General features: G+C 41.7%; 2 protein-coding genes across 6 annotated transcripts; both read right to left on the bottom strand.

Annotated features, from left to right (window-relative positions):
- Positions 1 to 268: 268 nt before the first annotated feature.
- On the bottom strand, positions 269 to 6,110 carry LOC100169854 (uncharacterized). 5 transcript variants are annotated; one of them, XM_014200554.2, is made up of 11 exons: positions 5,871 to 6,093; positions 5,498 to 5,611; positions 5,172 to 5,213; positions 3,917 to 3,965; positions 3,179 to 3,358; positions 2,872 to 3,009; positions 2,150 to 2,401; positions 1,960 to 2,064; positions 1,421 to 1,569; positions 1,024 to 1,091; positions 269 to 733 (listed from the first exon to the last, which is right to left on the bottom strand). In XM_014200554.2, the coding sequence occupies exons 2-11, from the start codon at positions 5,573 to 5,575 to the stop codon at positions 664 to 666; spliced, it is 1,131 nt and encodes a 376-aa protein (XP_014056029.1). In that variant the 5' UTR covers positions 5,576 to 5,611; positions 5,871 to 6,093; the 3' UTR covers positions 269 to 663. The 5 variants fall into 5 exon arrangements, with proteins under 5 accessions (XP_014056029.1, XP_014056032.1, XP_014056028.1 ...); XM_014200557.2 differs by lacking the exon at positions 5,172 to 5,213; XM_014200553.2 differs by lacking the exon at positions 5,871 to 6,093 and having other exon boundaries at positions 5,498 to 5,864.
- A 666-nt stretch (positions 6,111 to 6,776) lies between these two features.
- ubp5 (Ubiquitin carboxyl-terminal hydrolase 5) lies at positions 6,777 to 20,870 on the bottom strand. The gene is given in 21 exon segments (NM_001141814.1): positions 6,777 to 7,554; positions 9,413 to 9,497; positions 9,896 to 10,046; positions 10,331 to 10,473; positions 10,748 to 10,891; positions 11,238 to 11,423; positions 11,699 to 11,787; positions 12,146 to 12,253; positions 12,255 to 12,321; positions 14,022 to 14,175; positions 14,294 to 14,419; positions 15,602 to 15,692; positions 16,244 to 16,315; positions 16,502 to 16,695; positions 17,049 to 17,143; positions 17,414 to 17,598; positions 17,957 to 18,102; positions 18,622 to 18,749; positions 19,084 to 19,147; positions 19,905 to 20,033; positions 20,648 to 20,870. Coding segments are annotated over 21 exon segments (2,559 nt in total). The 5' UTR covers positions 20,756 to 20,870; the 3' UTR covers positions 6,777 to 7,460.
- Positions 20,871 to 21,449: the final 579 nt, after the last annotated feature.

The following is a 21,449-nucleotide window of genomic DNA, read 5'->3' on the forward strand; positions in this document are numbered from 1 at the left end:
ATCTTTACATTTACTAAGGTATGACAATTTGGTACTTTTTTTTACACAGACACACATACATACTGTTTTTTACTAGACTCGCATTCCCAAGACATCACTCGACATGGTTGGAGTCTACATTGTCACTGACAGCTGTCTGCACTCTACTGCACCAGTTAAGTGAAACGTAACCACGGACAACGCTACTAGAATGTATGTAATAGGAGGCTGAAGTAAGTGTTAAAAAAGACTCAAGTAAAAAGTATACTCATTAAAAATGAGACAAGACTCCAAAAAATATGCTTTATTGATTTATATGATCTTCATTCCCTTCAACAAGAAAACACATGAATTGAACAGGTATATCAATTCATAATATAACAAGCAGGTATTTAAAAAAAAAGGCCTGACAATGCTTGAAAGACGTCAGATGACATTCAATAACATAGGTAAGAATAACATTGCTTGTTTCTTTCTTCAATACGTGATTTTCAGTTTATATAATTTCATCATTCGTGTTTTTGAAACAGACATAAGCCCATTTACATGATCTCTCCCCCTCTCTCCCTCTCTCTCCCTTGGATCTCTCTAACTGTGTAAGACTACTTTTCTCTCTCTCTATCATTTTTCCATCCACCCTGTGTCGTCGATCAAGGATGTTCCAGCCCATAATACTCCGCTCCATCAGCGCTGTTTCCGTGGTACAGCCAAAGGCTTCTCTCTCTGTGTCCTCCGAGGTGGACCCACTAGCGTGCTGTGAAATACATGTGTTACAATAATAAACTTGACAATGTATCACTAACTACTTTATATTACACAGTCCCATGTATTTTAACTATTATTTCCATAGCCGGAAAACCTGATTCAACTTGTAAACTAATCATCAAGCACTTGAATAGGCAAATCAGGTGAGCTAGTTCAGAGCTACAACAAATTTTAAAGGGGAGGTTTGAAAAATACCCGGTCTATGTGACCGTTCAGGAATACACAGTGTGCAGGAATTCCCTTCTATGATTCTACTAGATAGAGCAATAGAGTAGCTACCGGTTACACTGGCAGTAGTTGTTGGACTTCAGGGGCTCTCTGATGTTCTTCACCTTCCGGTCTCTTCTCTGAGGGAGAAAAACAAGTATTGTCTTTCTCTTTCATTTGCTGTTAAGCACTTGCTCCACTTGAATATAACTAAATAAATATTTAATTGGGTTATAGACATAGCCGTGGGAAGTATGGGTGCTGCAGCACCCCCTGAAAATCTGAATAAAAAAAATATATGAATAAAAATATATTTTCTTTACTAGTCCTGTATTAGCAGACCGATACAGCTTTCTGTAGCACGGACTTAAAAAATATATATAAACATATATTTCTTATGGATCACTTTGGGTTATAAGTTTGGCAGTGACATTTTCATTGATCCCTCCCCTCCTGGCTGTCTCCTTACCTTCATCCTTTTGTTCCTGCGGTGCAGGAGAACAATGGTCACCAGGAGTAAGATCACGACCAGGCATCCTGCTCCCATTGCCACCCACACCCACAGGCTTAAGCCCAGCATGGACATCCCCTCATCGGGCTGCTGGCTGCCTTTGGTACCTAAGAGACACACAACCAGGGAGCGCCTCAGTGAAGACCTCGATGAGGCACTCACTACAAAATCTCCGTATTGACGTCAATGCACGGTTGACTCGAAATTTGGCATTTCACACTGGTTTCTCAAGTTAGGATTTGTCCCCTATCTGTCAAATGGTGTGGAGATAGAATGTAGTTTATTTTGTGAGTAATTGATTTTATTGAATCACTTTAGATTAATGAGAAACAATAAAGTATTTTTTTGTTTTTACTTTCTGAACAACCCCTCCTCCCACCCTGAATTGACCAATGTTAAGGGGAGATTGAATAAAGTAGGGAGCTTCCAATACCTTCACCATGATGAAAATGGAACTATGAATCAGTATACAGTGTTCATAAAGTAGTGATACTCACAGTGATAGCAAGTTGTCACTGTGTTTACATCAGAGTTAGGTCCACTGTGCCCCTGTCCATCATTTTGGCCCTCCGCCGGCAAGAGGGGTTTAGCAGTCAACAAACCTGGGAGAGAAAAGACAAAAGCATTGTTATATTCATTTTTATCATCGTTGTATTGGAGATGCTACCAAAACCACCTATTACCTACTTTTCACGTTGATGGTCTGAGTCTCTTTGTGTGTCTTCCCATTCTGAGTAATCTGACATGTCCATTCTCCTGTGTCTGACAGGGCCACAGGGCTGAAAGAGACTTTCCCAAAGCCAGGTCGTACAGGGGCCCCTGCCGCCATTACACCTGGACTAGCCCACTTCACACTGGGCAAGGGGTCCACTCCTGTCACCTGGCACTCGAGGATAGCATTGGTGCCTTGGATGAGGACATTGGAGGGGTGGACATTGACTGGTTTAGGCAGGGGGGGATAAAGAGGGAGGGGTAGAGTATGAAAAGAACGAGAGGAGGAAAAGATAGGGAGAGAAGAGACAGAGGGAGAAATGTCTAAATTGAACATGGAAGCTTTCGCCACATGAATTCTTCCATTAGAATTTACCTCTGGTGAAGACCTGGGTTCAAATACTATTTTAAATATTATATTAGCTTTAGCCTGCCTGGAGTGCTAAGTGGATGGGGATTGCACTTTTGAGACGTTTCTATTGGTTCCATTGCAACATGGAAGCTCAATCAAGCACAGATACAGCATTTGAAATTATTTCAAATAGCATTTGAACCCAGATCTGCTTGGGTGGTGTCCTTCAAATGTACTAGCAATAATAATATCACTTCACTATCACTGCTATAAAAACTGCTAGTTTGCAGGACTGGTGTCCACATTCACTTGCTAGACACCCCCATAACCCTATGCGGAGTGACACCTGTGACAATGTCGAGTCTGTGATCCATCTCTTTCCTGTCCACTATACAGATGAAAAGTCCGGCGTCACCACCCTGTAGAGCAGAGATTTCCAGCTTGTCCCCTCTTACTTTTACCCTTTCAACCATGGGAGCATTTCCTGACATGGGGAAAAGACAAGGACTATAATGAACACGTACAAAACGCCATGTATACATTTGTTATACTGCATATGATCTATGCAGTATTTTAGGAAACACTTATTTTTACTGCTACTTTTTCATGAAATAACCAATGTATTGCTTTATAATGAGCTCTTTTCTATCCACCTTTCCGCTGCTGGCCACTCCTCCCTTTAATGTCCACGATCAACACAGATTCACTTCCACCCACAGCTTTATGTCTCCACTCTACATCCTTGTTAGACGTCTTGACTCCACAATCAATATTGACAGGCAGACCAATTCTCATGTAGATCACCTCACCCACCACATGGAGAATACACAGGGCTGAGCGGAGAAAGAGAGGGATAAAGGGAGAGAGAGTGCGAGGGAGAGAAAGTACTGCAATCACTTTATTATTATTTAAGTACTTCTATTACTTGTATTATTATTTATTATTAACTTTCCATTTCAATAAAGCATAATGAATTGAAATTGAATTCAGAGAGAGATATCTGTTGATTTATTTTCTCTTTCATACTATTTGCACATTGTTACAACAATGTACACAGCCAACAATATAACATTTAAAATGTATATATTATTTTAAAACTTTTGTGAGTGTAATGTTTACTGTTCATTTCTGATTATTTGATTTCCCTTGTTTATTTCTCTTTTGTTAATTGTCTATTCCACTTGCTTTGGCAATGTAAACATTTGTTTCCCATGCCAATAAATCCCTTTGAATTTAATAGAAAGGGTGAGAAGAGGTGTGTGTGTGTGTGTGTGTGTGTGTGTGTGTGTGTGTGTGTGTGTGTGTGTGTGTGTGTGAAGGGTAAAAGTAAGAGTAAAATGAATACAATAACATTTTAATATTTCAATCATGTAGTGTAGATCTTTACCCACCAAACACACACCAGGACAAAGTCTTCATATTGGACATTTTATCTGAAATCTGGAATACAAATTTAAATTACATCCTTGCAGTCAAAATGCATAGAACATTTTAAGGAGAGATTGTCACTTTGAAACATCTAAAATGTTAAATATATTCTATAAAAATTATCTTAAACTTTTGTTTGGCTTAAGTACACAGCTTCTGTTTGAGCGAACTTGTGGTTTCTAACCACATGGCTACTTCCTCTCTCTCACTCTCTCTCTCTCTAACAGTTATATATGTCTACAAAAATCAAACATTTATCTGTGAAAAAAGTCAAAAGTGTCAAACGTTTCTTTGCACGACTAGAGATGTGATAATAGTTGTCTGAGCAGGGATGGACTCTTTTCTATGTTTTCATTATTTTCAGAACTTACTCCAAACATTTGACACATTTCAATAACAGGTAGATTTATATATAATAACATGAATAAGCATATAGGCCTCTCTAACCGATAACAACCAAGGTAGTGAATATTATAATTTACAGTATAATATTAGTTACATGCTTTCAGGAATGATATTTCTCTGAAGATGGTTTATTGAATAACAATAAGTAATCTATCACTCCTCAATTGTTTTAGTAAATAGTAATTGTATATAATTAACTAATTTTCACTATTTGTTTAATTCAGATTGATCATAATAACATAATTTATTAGAGCTGTATTAGTATTTGGGGCAATGCTTTACTACTATACAATATTCACCTTTTACTTGACCAACTTAACTAAATTAAGACCCAGTTATTTATAATGATAACTTTTAAATATTAAATTATTCCACAAATTATTCCACAAAGCCTATATCTGAATACCATGCTATTCACAGAGGTGAATTATAGGCTACTTAACAATGTTCAAAATTGACAAAATTGCAGTAGCCAAATTATTCTTAGATTCGTATTATCATGATGTATTATCTCACCTTGATGAACTCACAAAGAGTGAGGCTACAGACAATTATTGTTTGATATTGTGTAGGCTATTGAGTACGCTGTTAATCTATGGTTTATTTATTTGCAAAGAAGTAGCCTAACAAATAAAACATGGTTAAAAACGTAGATGCCTGTTCGATAAAAGCCTATGCTACAATATCGAATCGATATACTATTGATAAAGAGCTATTCATTTGCTAGAACTAATATTTTTACACATATAATTATTCAAGTTAATGAAACTGCCTACATTTCCTTGTGTGTTATGGAACATTATAATAGCTTACTGATCGTGGTGATTCAACAGTTGTAAGGCCAGGCACCACAGGCTGAAACGACATTTTTGCATCTACCTATCAGTTTTGAAATTTGTTGGTGTTTTTGTCTGTTAATATTTGTTTTTTCAAAAAGTAAATATAAAAATGCCAAAAACTTGATGAAAATGTAGATTTTCTTTAGTTAATCATACTACCATCATGAACATTTTAATGCATTTTAAACACTTTAAAATCGACATATATCAATATTTTCAAAGCTCACTACAATAAATTACAGATCATTTAATGCCCATTTCATAGAGAATGTGACAAACTGGACTATATTAGTAACTTACTTTGAAGAGATGGTGATTCGGTCGGGTTAACTGCCATTTCCCTGAAGTCAGACTTCCCACACCCCAACTAAGAAGCATCTGCGTTAATCAAATTTTAGTCCGGTCCGGGAGTGTCTTATTAACAAAATGAAACCAAAATATTTAGGCTGGCTTCGTCCAGAAAAATGGATTTGTGCAATATAGTTGTGTCTAAATTCAACTGTTAAAAGTTGATTATCCGTCCCCTCTCGCCTTCAGCATTTCCCACGTTTAAAAAAAAAGAATACAACTCCTCTCCTCTCTGGGTACAAAAAACATATAGCCCATGTAACTGAACTAGCTCCGACAAACATATTGGGAACATTCATATTACCTGATCTGAATTGTTATTTACCTGAAGTGGATTCTCAAAACGTCTTAGGTTGCAAAAATCTGAGAGAAAAAATTCCTTTCGCGACACTACACTAATGAGTATGCGTTGAGGATAGTGACAGTAGAGCGGAATGAGATCGAATAAAAAACTTCTGCACTTTGAAAAGATTGTGGGTTTTCGCATGCTACCTGCCTGCGCATTTGCAAACTCCTTATTTGATTCTGTATTTACCTTCCACCACAGTGACCCAACTTCATAGGAAATGGCCTCCTTACTATTAAACGTGCAATCTGCAAAATGTGCTGTTTATGGGAAACATAGCATTTGCGCTGACTGACTGCATATAACTAACAAGGATCGTGACATACCTTGTGATTATCCTTTATAACGTGAACTTGACAGTGATACCACCTGAACGTCTAATGTAATTAAAGTATGTGCTTTTGCATTATCAATAGTAGCCTACTTTAAAAATCTACCTCATAAAACCATGCTATTAAAGCAAATAAAAGTCGGATATTGTCTTTTTTCCGACCTATCATCCAAATAAATCGAAAGGCAAACTGATATTAATCAATGGGATGGCCTTGTGTCTTCCATGCATGTGGTCATGAAGATATACACACCTGAAAGACTACTAAATTAGTTCTTTGAAGATCCTAGTAACAGCAAACGTAAAATGAGTCACAATGCAGTATGGCGTCAGGTATAGCCGATATCAACCAATTAACACCCCACCAATCCACACAATGATCCCACCCCGTGCCATGTAACAACCATCAGGAAGATGTTGAGCCTGTGGCCTGATGCCAGTGCAGACCACCATGACCCAGCTGGTGTCCCTGGCTCTTCAGTAAGGACCCAGTGCAGCAGGGCCACTAGATGACCAGTCACATCCATCGCAACACAATCACACAACAAGCAGGGGCAGCAGAAAGACATCTTTATTTTGTTACAGCAGAAGTAACAAAGTTATTTATTTTAACAAAACAAAAATCAGCCAGATATCACCCTCACCACACTTGAAAGAACAACCAGTTTGGTTTAGCTTTTTTTAATACACATTTTATTAAAACATTTTGTATATTAACTCTCTATTACTGTGGACGCCGAACTTATGAAAATGCCATGTCGGAACACAGAAGGGGGAGAGAAGGGAGGCGGTGCTTGGCTTAAGAAGCAATGACAATACAACAGATGCTAGTCAATAAGAGATGAGTGGCATGTTGTTCAGGGAAGAGGGGGGTGGGAACATTGTTGCATTAGATACTGTATAATGATACCAGTATCTATGAGTTGATTGGTGTCAGTTGCAAGATGAGTATAGACTTAGAAGGGGTGAATACACCAGCAGCCCTCCACCAACATTACCGTGTTTATTGCAAAAGTGAACGAAAAAAAAAAAAATGACACTTCTCCTTTAAACACCCCATCCATTCCACCTGCCTGTGTCTGCGTACATAGCTGTAGGAAAAGTGTATTTATTTAAAGCCTACATTTGTCAGTTCAGAAGCTTGTGTCAGAGCATTCTTAGTAGCTCAGTGTGTGACAGTGTGTACATGTTAGCGACCCTCTTCCCCTCCCTAAGTGAAACTCTTCCCCCCCCTCCGTTCACTCGGTGACTCTCCGGTAGAAGTAGAGGTAACCCAAGTCCTTGGGTGGCTTCTCTGAGGCACACACTTTCTGATCGTTAAAGATAACCCACCTGTGAGTGAGAGAAGAGGGAAGAGAAAGAAAAAAGGCACAGACAGACATGAGAAGACAAGAAACAGTACTTTAAAGCTTTGTCTAGATTGTTATAACCACAGAATCTCAATTAGAGGTCGACCGATTAATTGGAATGGCCGATTAATTAGTGCCGATTTCAACTTCAGAACAATCGGTATTTTTGGCCACCGATAATTTATCTCTATCTATCTATCTCTATCTATCTATCTATTTTTTTTTTACACCTTTATTTAACTAGGCAAGTCAGATTAAGAACACATTCTTATTTTCAATGACGGCCTAGGAACGGGGGTTAAGTGCCTTGTTCAGGGGGGATTTGGGGATTCGTTTTTTGCAACCTTGGTTACTAGTCCAACGCTCTAACCACCTGCCTTACATTGCACTCCACGAGATGAGAGTTTCCGGATTCGACCATATTAATGACCCAAGGCTCGTATTTCTGTGTGTTATGTTATAATTAAGTCTATGATTTGATAGAGCAGTCTGACTGAGCGATGGTAGGCACCAGCAGGCTCGTAAGCATTCATTCAGACAGCACTTTCGTGCATTTTGCCAGCAGCTCTTCGTTGTATTTCAAGCTGTTTATGACTTCAAGCCGGGTGGGTATAATTTGTGGAACGTTACAACAGGAATCTATTCCAAAAACTTCGTAAATAACAAGGTTGCCAAAAAACAACGCATACAAAGTTGTATAGCGGCAGAATAAGATACCGGGTAGTGAGTGGTCTATTTCGTTGCGTTTTTCACTCATCACGTTTATTCCGAAAAATGTCTGTCCTCACTCTGGTTGCCTATGGACAAACATTAAGAATAAGCTACGTGGTGAGTTGATGCCTATTCGGCAGCTAGTTAGCTAGGTTTGTATGCGTTGCTACTTTGTATGCGTTGTTGGTTGGCAACCTTTTACTTTACGTTTTTTTGGAACAGATTCCTGTTGGAACCTTCCACAAATTATACCCACCCCTTTAAGCCTGTCAACTCCCAAGATAAGGCTGGTGTAACCGATGTAAAATGGCTAGCTAGTTAGCGGGTTGTAAAGTGGTTGTTCCACTGGATATCATAAGGTGAATGCACCAATTTGTAAGTCGCTCTGGATAAGAGCGTCTGCTAAATGACGTAAATGTAAATGTAATAGCGTTTCAAACGTCACCCGCTCTGAGACTTGGAGTAGTTGTTCCCCTTCCTCTACATGGGTAACCCTGCTTCGAGGGTGGCTGTTGTCAATGTGTTCCTGGTTCGAGCCCAGGTAGGAGCGAGGAGAGGGACGGAAGCTATACTGTTACACTGGCAATACTAAAGTGCCTATAAGAACATCCAATAGTCAAAGGTATATGAAATACAAATCGTATATAGAGAAATAGTCCTATAATTCCTATAATAACTACAACCTACAACTTACCTGGGAATATTGAAGACTCATGTTAAAAGGAACCACCAGCTTTCATATGTTCTCATGTTCTGAGCAAGGAACTTAAACCTTAGCTTTTTTACATGGCACATATTGCACTTTTACTTTCTTCTCCAACACATTATTTTGCATTATTTAAACCAAATTGAACATGTTTCATTATTTACTTCAGGCTAAATAGATTTTATTGATGTATTATATTAAGTTAAAATAAGTGTTCATTCAGTATTGTTGTAATTGTCATTATTACAAAAAATAAAAAAATAAAAATAAAAAAAAAAAAATATATATATATACATTTTTTGTAAAACATTTTTTGGGTCCTCCAATAAATCGGTATCGGCGATGAAAAATCATAATCGGTCGACCTCCAGTGTGTATAAAGGAGTGGTTTCTTCTATATGAAATGAAAGAGAATGGCGCTTACTGTTGGTCCTTCTTGATGTGGCAGACGTAGTGGCCGCACATAGTGCTCGTGCCCATGTGACTGATGAAGGCAAACAGCTCATACTCTGGAAGAGAGGGGGAGGGAGAGGAGTGGGGGGGATAGAGGAGAAAAATCAAGACATGCAAAGTGGAGACATCAGTGACAGTGTGCATCTATACTGCAAATGGACAACGATTTGAATACAGAGGGTTTTTCAAATTGAAAGATATGGACAGACAACAATTTGGAGTCTGCGCATTGTCAAAACACATTTAATATGCTTTCCACAAAGAGTAAGTCATTAACCAATACATGTTGAGGGGGGAAAAATAAGTATATTCTTTGTTTTCTGGGAGTGCATACCTGTTCTTATAAAAAAATGTTTTTAAACAGATGCTTTGAAGAGAATATTAAAATATGTTCAAACATCCAACCCAAACTGAACGCATTCCCTTCACCCCCTTCCTCTCACTGTTGACTTACTGCCGGGTCCGTCTCGGACTTTAGGCCCAGGAGGGGGCTCCCTGGACCCCTCGCTCTCGGCGGCCGAGCGGCCCCCCTCCGAAACTTCCATGGACTCTAGATCATCCAGGTGGGAGAAGATCCAGTCCACGGCGCGCTCTAGGATGTTACTCTGGAAGAGGAGAGAGAGGGATAGGAGAGACCACTTGGTTAAAGGTTGGAGACCTGACCAGCAGCACAAATGAGTGTGAACTTCAACCGTGTGCTAGAATAGAGTATATTGTGCCAAAGGTCTAATCATATCAGTAAATTCCACGAGGTGAATACAGCTACTGAGCATGTGTGAAATCTCACTGCAGTTTTTGTATTATTTCTTTGAAGCAACATCAAGGAGTGCTGTCACTACAGCAGTGCTAGACGTGAAGGGTAGTGATGTTAAGGGAAACACCGTCTCACCGTGGCCCTCAGTGCTCGCGTGGCCTGGTCTCGGCTGAAGCCCATGGAGACGATGGTTGCTAGGTGCTCCTCAGAAACGCTCTCTGTGGGCGTGGTTCCGGGAGCGGAGCTGGTGCCTGGCAACACCATGGGAGCGGAGAAATCTGCATCCAATCACAGATGGGGGGGGGAGACGTGAATATAACGTACATAATGAAATCAATGACATGCTGTCGTGAAATTACTATTGTAGAACGTGAGTAACATTGCTGGGAATTACTGACTGGTTGTACTTCATGTTCAAACACATGGCAGTCCATACCATCTAATTAAATCACTTACATTTCTCAACAAACACCACCCACTTACAGACCTACATCCATGACAGACACACGTGTTTGATGGTATATTTGGCACAACTGATCCTCAATGACCCACCTGGGTCGTCCATGTGGCCCATGACCCAGTTCATGGCTGCGTCGATTCCAGTATTCCCAGTATAGTACACAGCCTTCCTGCAGGCCTCCAGTGGGAATCCCATCTCACACAACTGGGACACGGTGGAGTCGTCCAGGACTGGGGCTGAGAGCGAGGACAGGGTCTAATTATCTGTATGCACTCAACAGACGGCTGCAACAATAAGGATGTCATGAATGGTCCTAACTGCTGAGAAACTGGACATTTGGAGACGGACAACAAAATAAAACCACATGTTGGCAAACCATACTAAACACATATTGTGAACAATAAGAGCCAAGTCTCTTTCCCACTATAGAATTGAAATGATAACTCACATCACCTCACTTCGAAAAAAGGTTTGAACACAAAAACACGGAGAAAACATAAAAGAGGGAAAGAAGAAAGGAAAAGACGGTGACGGGACGACAGGATGAAGGAAGGGAAGATCAGAAAAGAAAGACAGACTGACACAGTAGTGGGGAGTAGAGCGAGTCATCCTCCTCGTTGCCGTGGGAACCCAGGATACCTTTGACCTCCACGTCAGGGGTCATGAGAGGGGGTGGGGCCACCTCTGGCAGAAGCTCCTCCCCCGGCTGCTGGCCAGTCCCACGGAGCGCAGTCAGGTCCAGCGTGTCGGGAACGTCGATGCTCACGTCTGCAGGGACAAACATACATTATTTAGCTGACCGGGACAGTGCCACATTAATCCAACGTTTCAGTTCTCCCATTAATGGAAAAGTCATTTCATCTGTGGTTCCTTGGACTTGTCAAGCAACTACAGTGGAATTTCACACTTGAATTTAACTGATAGCGTCTGTGATAACCCACAGGTGTAGATGTTGCATGCGTATGTAAATGACAATACAAGTCTATTCAATACAGAATATCACGTAGACCTTGTTTACACTGTGTGCAGAGCAGACTCCTCACCCAGTTTCTTGGGGACCCAGTCCTGTCCAAAAGTGAACTTCTTAACCTGGATCACCATGTGGTCAGGGAAAGAGGCAAAGCGGGTGGTCCTGAAAAAGAATGAAGAGAGAGAGAGGGAGGGAGACTAATTAAACTACATTTTCCCAAGGAAAATGCATTGATTGATTGATGGATGATTTAATTCAGTGTTTTACACTCCAGTCCCCCCAACAGCACACATTTTTGTTGTACCCCCCCCCCCCCCCCCCAGGGACAAACTCACCCGATTCAACTCATTGAGGGCTTGATGATTAGTTGACAAGTTGAATCAGGCGTGCCTGTCCGGGGCTACAACAAAAATGTGTGCTGTGGTGGGTACTCGTGGACTGGAGTTGGGAAATACATTTCATTGACCGGGAAACTGATTGATAGATTGATTGACTGAGTGAATCGTGTGCGTTGTCATACTTGGTGGCGGTGGTCTTGGCCTGCGCGGCGGAGCTCCAGAAGTCTGTGAGCGTCTCCGGTTCGCTGAGCGCCGCCATGCACGCTGTGAACGGGATACAGGCGCGCACCGGGGGCGGGGGGAGGGGCTCCCGACGAGTCTGCCTCCTCACGCCGATGCTCAGCCTCCTGCAGCTCCTCTGATAGAGAGACAGAGAGAGATACTTTATTTTTTACATTTAAATAAAAGAATATACACTACCGTTCAAAAGTTTGGGGTCACTTAGAAATGTCCTCGCTTTTGAAAGAAAAGCACATTTTTAGTCCATTAAAATAACATGAAATTGATCAGAAATACAGTGTAGACATCGTTAATGTTGTAAATGACTATTGTAGCTGGAAACGGCTGATTTTTTATGGAATATCTATATAGGTGTACAAAGGCCCATTATTAGCAACAATCACTCCTGTGTTCCAATGGCACGTTGTGTTAGCTAATCCAAGTTTATAATTTTAAAAAGGCTAAATGATCATTAGAAAACTCTTTTGCAATTATGATTAAAGGAGCAATAAAACTGGCCTTCTTTAGTTGAGTATCTGGAGCATCAGCATTTGTGGGTTCAATTACAGGCTCAAAATGGCCAGAAACAAGAAACTTTCTTCTGAAACTCGTCAGTCTATTCTTGTTCTGAGAAATGAAGGCTATTCCACGCGAGAAATTGCCAAGAAACTGAAGATCTCATACAATGCTGTGTACTACCCCCTTCACTGAACAGCGCAAACTGGCTCTACCAGAATAGAAAGAGGAATGGGAGGCCTCGGTGCACAACTGAGCAAGTGGACAAGTACATTAGGGTGTCTAGTTTGAGAAACAGACGCCTCACAAGTCCTCAACTGGCAGCTTCATTAAATAGTACCCGGAAAAACACCAGTCTCAACGTCAACAGTGAAGAGGCGACTCCGGGATGATGGCCTTCTAGGCAGAGTTGCAAAGAAAAAGCCATATCTCAGACTGGCCAATAAAAAGAAAAGATTAAGATGGGCAAAAGAACAGACACCGGACAGAGGAAGATTGGAAAAAAGTGTTATGATCAGACAAATCTAAGTTTGAGGTTCACACACACCAAAGAAGAACATTCGTGAGACGCAGAAAAAATTAAAAGATGCCGGAGGAGTGCTTGACGCCATCGGTCAAGCATGGTGGAGGCAATGTGATGGTCTGGGGGTGCTTTGGTGATGGTAAAGTGGGAGATTTGTACAGGGTAAAAGGGATCTTGAAGGAGGAAGGCTATCACTCCATTTTGCAATGCCATGCCATACCCTGTGGACAGCGCTTAATTGGAGACAATTTCCTCTTACAACAGGACAATGACCCAAAGCACAGCTCCAAACTATGCAAGAACTATTTACGGAAGATGCGGTCAGCTGGTATTCTGTCTATAATGGAGTGGCCAGCACAGTCAACAAATCTCAACCCTATTGAGCTGTTGTGGGAGCAGCTTGACCGTAAGAAGTGCCCATCAAGCCAATCCAACTTGTGGGAGGTGCCTCAACAAATTGACAACTAGAATGCCAAAGGTCTGCAAGGCTGTAATTGCTGCAAATGGAGGATTCTTTGATGAAAGCAAAGTTTGAAGGACACAATTATTATTTCAATTAAAAATCATTATTTAAAACCTTGTCAACATCTTGACTATATTTCCTACTCATTTCATGTATGTTTTCATGGAAAACAAGGATATTTCTAAGTGACCACAAACTTTTGAACGGTAGTGTATTTGACTTATAAAAACTTGTTGGTTGACTTATTTAATGAGGCATCAATAAAAAACAAGGGCAGTTGATGGGGCAGAAGTAGACTCGCTGAGACAATAAACTACATTTCCCATGAGCCCCTCACCGGTGTTGGTGGCCTGGTCCATGGGCACAGGTAGCTGGAGGATGTAGTCCACCCTCTGCGTGTACTTTGCTTTCTGTGATTGCTGACACACAATCCTCTCCTCTACCAGGAAACGGAAGGCTTCAGACGGGTTCACCCCCGAACGACAGTTTCTCTGAGGTGGAGGTTAATAAAACAAAACTAAGAAAATGGGGTACAACAGGAGGGAAAAATCTGATGACAGAAGATGGAAAGAAGGGATGGAGTATGGGATGAAAGAGGGATGACTTTACCTCCACCATATTAATGAAGTGTAATAAGAATTCCTGGGCGTCTTGTTGCCGATTGGTGGAGAACTCCGGGTGGCCCCGCCCAATAAGTGCTTTGAACATGCGTGCCGCTATGCCAACCTGGTCACCCTGGAAATAAAAAAATGTGTTATTTAGACAATAAACATGGAAAGTGAACACACAATCACTTAATTTAAACACAACTGGAAAAACCTTGTTTTTGAGGCGCCAGTGCTACGGTTGCTAGCATTCTGACTTAAACCCTGTTGGGGCAGTATTTTCACGGCCGGATGAAAAACGTACCCAATTTGAACAGGTTACTACTCTGGCCCAGAAACTAGAATATGCATATAATTAGTAGATCGTGAGTAATTTAGTAAATTCACCGGAGGTTTGCGGGGGGTATGCTAGTTCTGAACGTCACATGCTAATGTAAAAAGCTGGTTTTTGATATAAATATGAACTTGATTGAACAAAACAAGCATGTATTGTATAACATAATGTCCTAGGTGTGTCATCTGATGAAGATCAAAGGTTAGTGCTGCATTTAGCTGTGGTTTGGGTTTATGTGACATTATATGCTAGCTTGAAAAATGGTTGTCTGATTATTTCTGGCTGGGTCCTCTGCTGACATAATCTAATGTTTTGCTTTCGCTGTAAAGCCTTTTTTGAAATCGGACAGTGTGGTTAGATAAAGGAGAGTCTTGTCTTTAAAATGCTGTAAAATAGTCATATGTTTGAAAAATTGAAGTTTTTGTATTTGAGGAATTTGTAATTCGCACCACGCCTATCATTGGATATTGGAGCGGGTGTTCCACTAGCGGAACGTCTAGATGTAAGAGGTTAAATGCTGTTTTTGGATATAAATATTAACTTCATCGAGCAAAACATACATGTATTGTGTAACATAATGTCCTAGGAGTGTCATCTGATGAAGATCGTCAAAGGTTAGTGCAGAATTTTAGCAGAATTTCTGGTATTTGTGACGCCTGTCCTTGCTAGGAAAATGGCTGTGTGGTTTTTCTTGTGTTGGAACTGTCCTAACAATCTAATTTTATGCTTTCGCCATAAAGCCTTTTTGAAATCGGACAATGTGGTTGGATTAACGAGAAGTTTATCTTTAAAATGGGGTAAAATAGTTGATTGTTTGAGAAAATGGAATTATGAGATTTTAGCTGTTCTGAATTTGGCGCTCTGATTTTCCACTGGCTGTTGTCAAAATCAATCCCGTTAACGGGATAAGAACGGGAAGGGGTCCCCTAGAGGTTAAGAAAACTTCCGTACAATCTTCCAGTGCTTCCATTCACTTACTCTGGGTTCAGAGCTGGATTCAGAGCCCTCTCCGGGGTCAGGGGCTGGTTTGGAATACTCGCCCGACAACAGACCATAGCCCAGCTTTGCTCTGAAATAAGGAAGATATGTTGAACATCAAAACAACATAGGAATAAAGTCCATTTAACTCTTATAAATTAGGGGATTTGGTCCTAAGGCAACATTATAGCCTGCAGATAGGTTTTTAGCCTGCATTTTTTTCAAATACTTAAAAATAAGTGCTAACAATTACCATCCCCGTATCTTATCTAATGCTAGCCGTGGCCATAGAAATTGATTGTTTTTGCTCAGATAAGTGAACAGTTAGTGACATCTGGTGGAGAAAGGCTGGCCTTTAGACAATGACCTACTGTCCATCCAACATAACACATGCATCTCACAGTGCCAATGACTATGCATTTGTGTGCCATAACAGTTGTATGCCAGTGTGACTAGCCTTGAATACACGTGTTATAACCCCGACTCTGTGCTACTTCCAGACGCAGGTGTGTGTAGTCTCAAGGTTGTTGGGAAAGGGCAGATTTCATAATCCTTATTTATGTTTGACGCGAAATGATTAACAATGTTAAGTTTGTGTGTGCATGTTACACTGAAAAAAAAGAAGCATTGGTGGAAACTCACACTTGGGTTTTGAAGTCCTGGGTGGGGTCGCTTGGAGCTTCATCGAAGATCTTGTCAATGTTGGAGACGTACCTGAGGCGGGGTACACACACGACAGAGGGGTTTCGTGAGTATTTTCCAGCACTCTATTCACAATCCTTCTCAATTTCTCTTTATCTCAGGGCCAATGGGCCCTGGTCAAAAGTAATGCACTAGAAAAGGAATAGCATTGAATCTGGGACGCAGACTAAGAGGTAGAAGTGATAGACGGTTACTGACTTGCTCTGGAAGTCAGGCACGGTGAAGAGGACTTGCATGACCGAGTTGAGGTAGCAGCTGTTGCCCAGGTTCTTCATGCCGGTGAGGCCGGGGCCTGACAGAGGCCGCAGGGTGGCCCCTGACTCCTGGATCACCTCCCACTCCCCCACACGCTGGTTCACCGCTATCTCCAGCTCTGTCATCGTACGCTCCGTCTGCAGGGGAAGAGAGGTGTCGAGGAGCGAGAGAAGAGAAACGGGGAAGGAACGGGAGCGGGAAAGACAATAACAGATGAACCAGATGGAGAGGACTGATCTCACAATGAGCCCCATCTCTCATTTTGTTGTTATAACACAATAAATATGAGCTATTTAAAAATGGGGCCAGGCTAGCTTTGAACATAATTTTGTCACTAAAACACTGGTAAGGCAAGTACAGAAAAGTGTAGTCCTTATTCATGAAGGAAAATGTCTGTCACTAAAGAAGAAGAGTCCTTAAACCACAACACTGCAGCAGGGAGAGCCTGCCCATCGAGACCCTGTATCTTTATTGATTTCGACAGTCCTACCTTTTCCATGGTCATCATGTCGATGCCAAAGTGGGACAGGTGTTCGGGGAGCTTTGGATCCAGTACCATGTCATCCTCGTCATAGGAGTACACATCTGGAAAGGTCACAGAAGCAAGTCAGACATCAAAAGCTCAAATAATACAGCCTCTAACCCAGTTACAACTGTCTTCGAGTCAGACTTCAGTCTCAGAGTCCTGTCCTTGCCAGTGTCTTCTTAATCTTCCCCTTTCAATAATAAGGGTAAGCTTCTCAATAGGGATTTGGTGACTGCTTGAATATTGGGACTAGTGAGAAGCACTTGGTAAATAAAAAACGGTATTGTGTTGTTTCAAGTGTCCAAGTATTCGTATTGTGTTGCCATCACCTGCTCCGTCGGGGGTGATGGTGCCCAGTTTGACGGCTAGAGGGTGTCCCGTCTGCTGGAAGTGCAGGAGGGCATGGTTGTTCCCCCCGGAGCCGTCGAAATACCTGCGACCGCAGAACACCCTTCCGTCAGACAGGTTCATCCACAGGTTCTCCTGCAGGTCACACACCTCACACCGCCAACCACTGGAAGACAGAGATGGAGCGAAAGGGGGAAAAGAGATGGAGAGGGGTGGGGAGAGCCAGAGAGAGAAAGAGAATCATTGAATGGTGGAGTGGAAGACGTAGGGAGAAGGATTGATAGAGAATTAACGATCATTCACTGAAACATTAATTTAGGCTACATACTGACATACATTATTTTATCTATTAATTACACTATCAGACCTTGTATACGGTCCAAGTCTATGATGAAATTAATGGACATTTATGAAGCAAAAAGGAGGAAAATTGTCAACGTGTAAGTTCCTTTAATGCTGGAGTGCTCGTGACATTCTAGCCAATGCCAGCTCAGAACAACAACCTAGCCTAACCTGCCTCTCACCTGGGAGGGATCTTGGTGCCGTTGTCGAGCTGCTTGAGTTCGACGGCGTGCCGGGACTCCGCCCGCACCTCGCCGTCCCACTGCTGCACCTGCAGGGCATGAGACACTGAGTCTGCAGACATCAGCCCTGCCATGGCTAGAGATACCTATAGGGATACAGAGAAGGTTATAGGTGGTTACAACAAGAATGCATGGTCAATTTATATGAAGTGTAATACCTAGAGCAGGGGTTGTCAACAGGCTGCCCGTGGGCCAAAACCCTCCTGCTAGTGCTTTTTTTGTCCCTCAAAGTTTAGTAAAAATAAAAAATAAAAATGGGGGGGGCCGGGGGGGTTAGTTTTTGGTCCCCAATAAATACTAAATTCAGCTAAAATTAGTTTACTTCAGGAAATCTGTTCCCAAGTATTCCCCACAACAACAACAAAAATAAGTGATCGTGTCTCAATTATTTTCAAATACAATCTCTTTTTGGGCTTAGCTGTAGTCAATTTGCAGAGTACATATTAGAATTTATTTCCATCTTCCCTCTGACCAAAAAAAAAAAGCAGATTCGTGTTAGTTTCCGATGAACTAACTATGAATGGAGGGATTCAAAACGACACTCTTAAGAGATAATTAGCAAAGTTGAGGCAACACTTGAAGTGTTCACCCACAAAGTGTCTCACCCGCTCTCTCACAAGGTCCGGCATGGTGGCGAGGTCATCGGATGTAACTTCCTGTCTATCAGGGAAGAGGACGACTTTTACTTCCTCCTCATACTGCTCCTGCTCCACATTGAACCCTCCCTCGATACCTGAGATAGAGAGAGGAGGAGTGTCAATAGACACGATATAAGTTTCATTGATCTATCATGGCAGAGTAATTTCTGAAAGTTTTGGCTACAACCGGATAGAATGGAAAATGTTGGTGTCAGCATCCCTAAAGGCTAGCCTGGGTACCAGTATGTTTAGCTATCATTCCACTCTGTATCATGTGCTAAACACATGCTTGTCATGACATGGAATACAAGGAGTGGAATGTTAGTAGAAACAGACTGGTACCCAGGCTACCTGAAGGCTGCTTCGGGGTTCTTTGCACCTTCATAGCCCTGTCTGCTGAAAATGTGTTACTGTTAACTCTGCTGTTACCTATGGCTAATCGGGTTGGCTTCTTCTTGGGTGGGTCACCGGATCCAGAGTTCTCCTCATCTTCCTTCTGGGGAAAATGACAGTTCAAATTGAGTGAATTGTGGAATGTCTCCATCCACAAGAAAGGTGGTTCATTCATAGTGCATAATTTTTTATAGACGTCGAGCAAACCAAACAGAAGTAGCTGCCATTAAAACCAGCTGAACTGGCCTGATGGCACATTGTCATTAGATGCTGCCACTTCCCTGTCATACTGTGTAAAGGTATATTACTTTTGTACTGTCTACAGAGCAATAATTTTGATACCAACTGAAATTTGGCACTCAATGCGTTTGTTGTGTGGCCACTATTTTTATTTGACCATTATTTAACTAGGCAAGTCAGTTATGAACAAATTCTTATTTTCAATGAACTGCCTTGTTCAGGGGCAGAAGGACAGATATTTACCTTGTCAGCTCGGGGATTCGATCTTGCAACCTTTTGGTTACTAGTCCAACGCTCTAACCACTAGGCTACCTGCCGCCACAAGTGCCTCTACTGCTGGCTAGGCTACCTGCAGCCACAAGTGCCTCTACTGCTGGCTAGGCTACCTGCAGCCACAAGTGCCTCTACTGCTGGCTAGGCTACCTGCAGCCACAAGTGCCTCTACTGCTGGCTAGGCTACCTGCAGCCACAAGTGCCTCTACTGCTGGCTAGGCTACCTGCAGCCACAAGTGCCTCTACTGCTGGCTAGGCTACCTGCAGCCACAAGTGCCTCTACTGCTGGCTAGGCTCTGCCAGAGACTTCAGTAAAAGGTTTGAAGGAACAGCGTGTAACTCACCGGAGCTTTGCGGGTCCGGGAGATGTGCAGGTAAGCCCGCTGTCCGCTCCTGGTGTGGTGTCTATCCACATACTGGCTGCCGAACCCAAGGAAACTGTTCATGCACACATATAAGCCTCCTTCACTCTCCTAAAAAATATAAAATAAATGCGAGAACAACATTAAAAGGGTTAAAAATTACATTGGCTGTCTTGGTAACTGGACAGATGATAGTTTACCCAACAACCTATTGGATGTAACGGTACAGTAGTTTAAGTTTCCCACGCGACCAACTCAACACTGAAGATTATCATGACAACAAATGACAGTGTGATTTTCTAGCATGCTAACTAGCAAGTTAGTTAGCTAAACAGTTGGAATGACACGTCAAGTGACAGCCATAGTTAGCCAACTGGCTAGCTAGCGTTAAACTTGAAATATAACGTTGGCTAACTTCGTAACGTTACTGCGAGTTCATTGAAAACTAGTCAGGATGATAGTCGGAAATTATTTGACAACCTCTGGTTACAGTAGCTAGCTAACGTTAGCTGAATGGTAAAGATGTTAGCTGGCTAACGTTAACGTTTCTCAATGTAGCTACAGTAACGTTAGCTAACTAGTTAACGCGTTAGCTAGCTATTGTTGTGACGCGCAAACTACCCACCTAATACTTTTTTTTTTAAACAGCCCCAAAGAAAAAGCGTATATAAAAGACAGGTTTAATACGATGGTAATAACGTTCGATGAGAAGATGGGTTACTCACCGGAGAAGAAAATGACAAGGCGCATTCGTCTTTGTGGACACGGTCCCCAGGCCTCGGAACTCGAATTGTGGACAGAACCGACATCAAAACCTCGCTTACCTCCGCCATCTCAAACTAACTAATTCTGCCTTCCAGTCGGACACTTGTTCCAGAGTTTGGACCCCAGCTTTTGATTCCCCAGCTTTGAATATTGTCTGCTTGTATTGCTCTTCCCCTCTCTCTGTCTTCCTCCCAATGAATGGCTTGATGCCCGGGTTTGTGTGGACTCAAGGCCGAACGCGTACAGCACGCACCCGGTATCGTGGTAATCGTAATATATAGAGTATAAACTACGGCACAATTATGCGATGTTGTGTGTGAAAGAGAAACATGAATTAAGTATGAATTCAGATCGCCAATGAATCAAATCTATATTAAAACGTTATTTAACTTCTAACAAAGACATACAATAAAACGCATAGGCAAAATACACAACATCTGCTTTATATCACACATAACCTTTTCAGTAATTACGGTCATGTTTAAGGGCTCGCCACCTCGACGATGAGAAGGCGAAAATGTCAGGGTTTTAAGGCACCAAATGAACTACTGCCACCGCGTGGGTGGAAAGAGAACTTCACACAAACACCAAATAAGTCAATGAAATTGTCTATTCATTGTAATTAATAGACTATGGAAAAGATACAGGATCGGATGTGTCATATCAGCTTCCACCTTTAATGCTGATGAACAAATTACTTTGTAGTCAAACAGGGTAAAAATGTTACATGTTGCATGTTCAGACCTGCCATGATTGATGTTT

Source organism: Salmo salar, chromosome ssa05 (genome assembly GCF_905237065.1).
Source record: "Salmo salar chromosome ssa05, Ssal_v3.1, whole genome shotgun sequence".
NCBI classification, from domain to species: Eukaryota; Metazoa; Chordata; class Actinopteri; order Salmoniformes; family Salmonidae; genus Salmo; species Salmo salar.

What these genes read in the sequence shown, in the direction of transcription:
- LOC100169854 (XM_014200552.2), bottom strand. Translation starts at nt 6,032, where the DNA reads ATGCGAAAACCCACAATCTTTTCAAAGTGCAGAAGTTTTTTATTCGAT. An exon ending in GTTTTGAGAATCCACTTCAG is followed by an intron (nt 3,966 to 5,870) that starts GTAAATAACAAT and finishes TTTGTATTCCAG; the next exon opens with ATTTCAGATAAAATGTCCAA. An exon ending in GCAGGAACAAAAGGATGAAG is followed by an intron (nt 1,092 to 1,420) that starts GTAAGGAGACAG and finishes TTTCTCCCTCAG; the next exon opens with AGAAGAGACCGGAAGGTGAA.